Below are 2,336 nucleotides of genomic sequence, written 5' to 3' on the forward strand. Positions count from 1 at the left end.
CCAGTCCAGCGTTTCTTATGATGTACTCTGCATAGAAGTTAAATAAGCAGGGTGACAATATACAGCCTTGATGCACTCCTTTTTCCTATTTGGAACCAGTCTGTTGTTCCATGTCCAGTTCTAACTGTTGCTTCCTGACCTGCATACAGATTTCTCAAGAGGCAGGTCAGGTGGTCTGGTATTCTCATCTCTTTCAGAATTTTCCACAGTTTATTGTGATCCACACAGTCAAAGGCTTTGGCATAGTCAATAAAACAGAAATAGATGTTTTTTCTGGAACTCTCTTGCTTTTTCCATGATCCAGTGGATGTTGGTAATTTTTTCTCTGGTTCCTCTGCCTTTTCTAAAACCAGCTTGAACATCAGGGAGTTCACAGTTCACGTATTGCTGAAGTCTGACTTGGAGAATTTTGAGCATTACTTTACTAGCATGTGAGATGAGTGCAATTGTTCAGTAGTTTGAACATTATTTGGCATTGCCTTTCTTTGGGATTGGAATGAAAATTGACCTTTTCCAGTCCTTAAAAAAAAAATAACCCCTTAAGTGTCTATAATGTGCTCCTTTATATCACATTCTTCCAAACTATTCTCTGTCCTAGCAGCAAGATTTGAGAAAGTGGGAACTATGTCCAAAAAGTTTGTTAATATTTGTTAATTGATAAATAGATTCTGATTTTCAGTCATTGTTTTAAAATTAGGTTCAATTTTTTTATGTGCTGATTTTTCAAAAGGGGATTTTCTTCTGCTTTTTTTAGTTACTCCAGTGGTAATAGCAACTCCATACTGTTTTTTTTTTTTCTATTTCAGAAGGTTTTTTGCAAGTTGCTTTATTTACAATGCCAACTTTAAAAGTCACTGAGCTAAAATTAACTGGACAATAAACTAGGCAGAAATTGCTTTACAAAAAGGGAAAGCCCAAAATGCCACTTTCTATAGGGAACCCACAGTTCAATTTTATTCAGAGCAAAGAAAAGAAACTTTCAATCATACTAGAAGAAACTGGGCCTTAAGTTTGGGAACTGTACTGAAACTACACATGCAATGAGGACAACATTCTGCTAATACAATTGACTTGCTGCTGCATTTGTTGACTGTTTTTCTAATATTAACAATTATAAACAAAGCAGTGCAACTAGTAGTTGGAATAATCCTTACAGTGTTACAGCGTCAGACATGAAATTTCACTTCTCCTCACACCACTGGTTCTCTTTGCGTACCTGGGCTTCCTCTTCTTCAGTAAAATCATTTTTGATATTGAATGTCTTTCGAATCTCCTCAGGAGTTTTGCCCTTGATCATATTAGCAACAGTCTTGCAGGTAACATCAAGCAAACCTTTGATGTCTAAGTAGTTTGCTGCCAATATAAGCTCAAAGAGTGTCCCTTGGTCAACTTTCAGGAATTCTTGATCCCAAACAGGTATATCATCTGTTCGTTTTTCTTTGTTCTCATCATCCTCAGGAGGAGGAGGATCATCCTTGTGGTGGGTGCACCACTGAATGACCTTTTTTAATATTGCTGCATTAACATTTGGCAAGGGGACTGGATCATCATCTCCTTCATCATCCATTCCCAAATCTTCCAACATAGTCTTGATGGTCACAGACTGTTTTGCAATTTCAACATCAACTTCAAATATCTCTCCATCAGAACTCTGCAACTTAATTGAAGGCATGGTGTTAGGTCTCAAGGAGATGGTGGGCCGCAGGCTGAAGTGAGCAGGGCAACGTCGTCAATCGGCAAAGCCGAAAAGCGGAGAACAAGGCCACTACCATACTGTTTTATAAATCAATTTCTTAATGGGGCAGTTTCCTAAACCACACGTTGTTGCTGTTGTTTTTGTTCAAAGTCCTGTCCTACTCTTTATGACTTCATAAACTGCAGCATGCCAGTCTCCTCTGTCCTCCACTATCTCCCAGATTTTGCTCAAATTCATGTCTATTGTAGTGGTGATGCTCTCTAAACATCTCATCCTCGACCACCCCCTTCTCTTCTTGCGTTCAATATTTCCCAGCATCAGGGTCTTTTCCAATGAGTCAGCTCTTCACGTCAGGTGGCCCAAAGTATTGGAGTTTCAGCTTCAGCATCAGTCCTTCCAATGAATATTCATTACTGATTTCCCTTAGGATTGACTGGTTGGATTTCCTTGCAGTCCAAGGGAGGTTAGTTAGGTGATTTTAATTTGATTAAGCTTTGCCTTCCTCTTACCTGTATGCTTCCATTAAGAATCAGTCATATCCAGCTCTCTCTGGAGGCAGGTGTCAAGTGTGGATGGGTAACTTTCTCCCGGATATAGCCAGAAGCCACAGCAAATGCTATTTCCCTACATTGCTAAAATG

At 39.2% G+C, this 2,336-nt stretch overlaps 1 protein-coding gene across 1 annotated transcript; it reads right to left on the reverse strand.

The window, feature by feature from the left end:
- Positions 1 to 926: 926 nt before the first annotated feature.
- On the reverse strand, positions 927 to 1,764 carry LOC120878517 (S-phase kinase-associated protein 1). Its single transcript, XM_040261121.1, has one exon. The coding sequence runs from the start codon at positions 1,670 to 1,672 to the stop codon at positions 1,181 to 1,183; it is 492 nt and encodes a 163-aa protein (XP_040117055.1). The 5' UTR covers positions 1,673 to 1,764; the 3' UTR covers positions 927 to 1,180.
- Between the last annotated feature and the right edge of the window lie 572 nt (positions 1,765 to 2,336).

The sequence above is a fragment of the Oryx dammah genome, unplaced genomic scaffold (genome assembly GCF_014754425.2).
Source record: "Oryx dammah isolate SB20612 unplaced genomic scaffold, SCBI_Odam_1.1 HiC_scaffold_19, whole genome shotgun sequence".
NCBI classification, from domain to species: Eukaryota; Metazoa; Chordata; class Mammalia; order Artiodactyla; family Bovidae; genus Oryx; species Oryx dammah.

Excerpts from the sequence above, each read along its gene's own strand:
- LOC120878517 (XM_040261121.1), bottom strand. The coding sequence starts at position 1,672 with ATGCCTTCAATTAAGTTGCAGAGTTCTGATGGAGAGATATTTGAAGTT.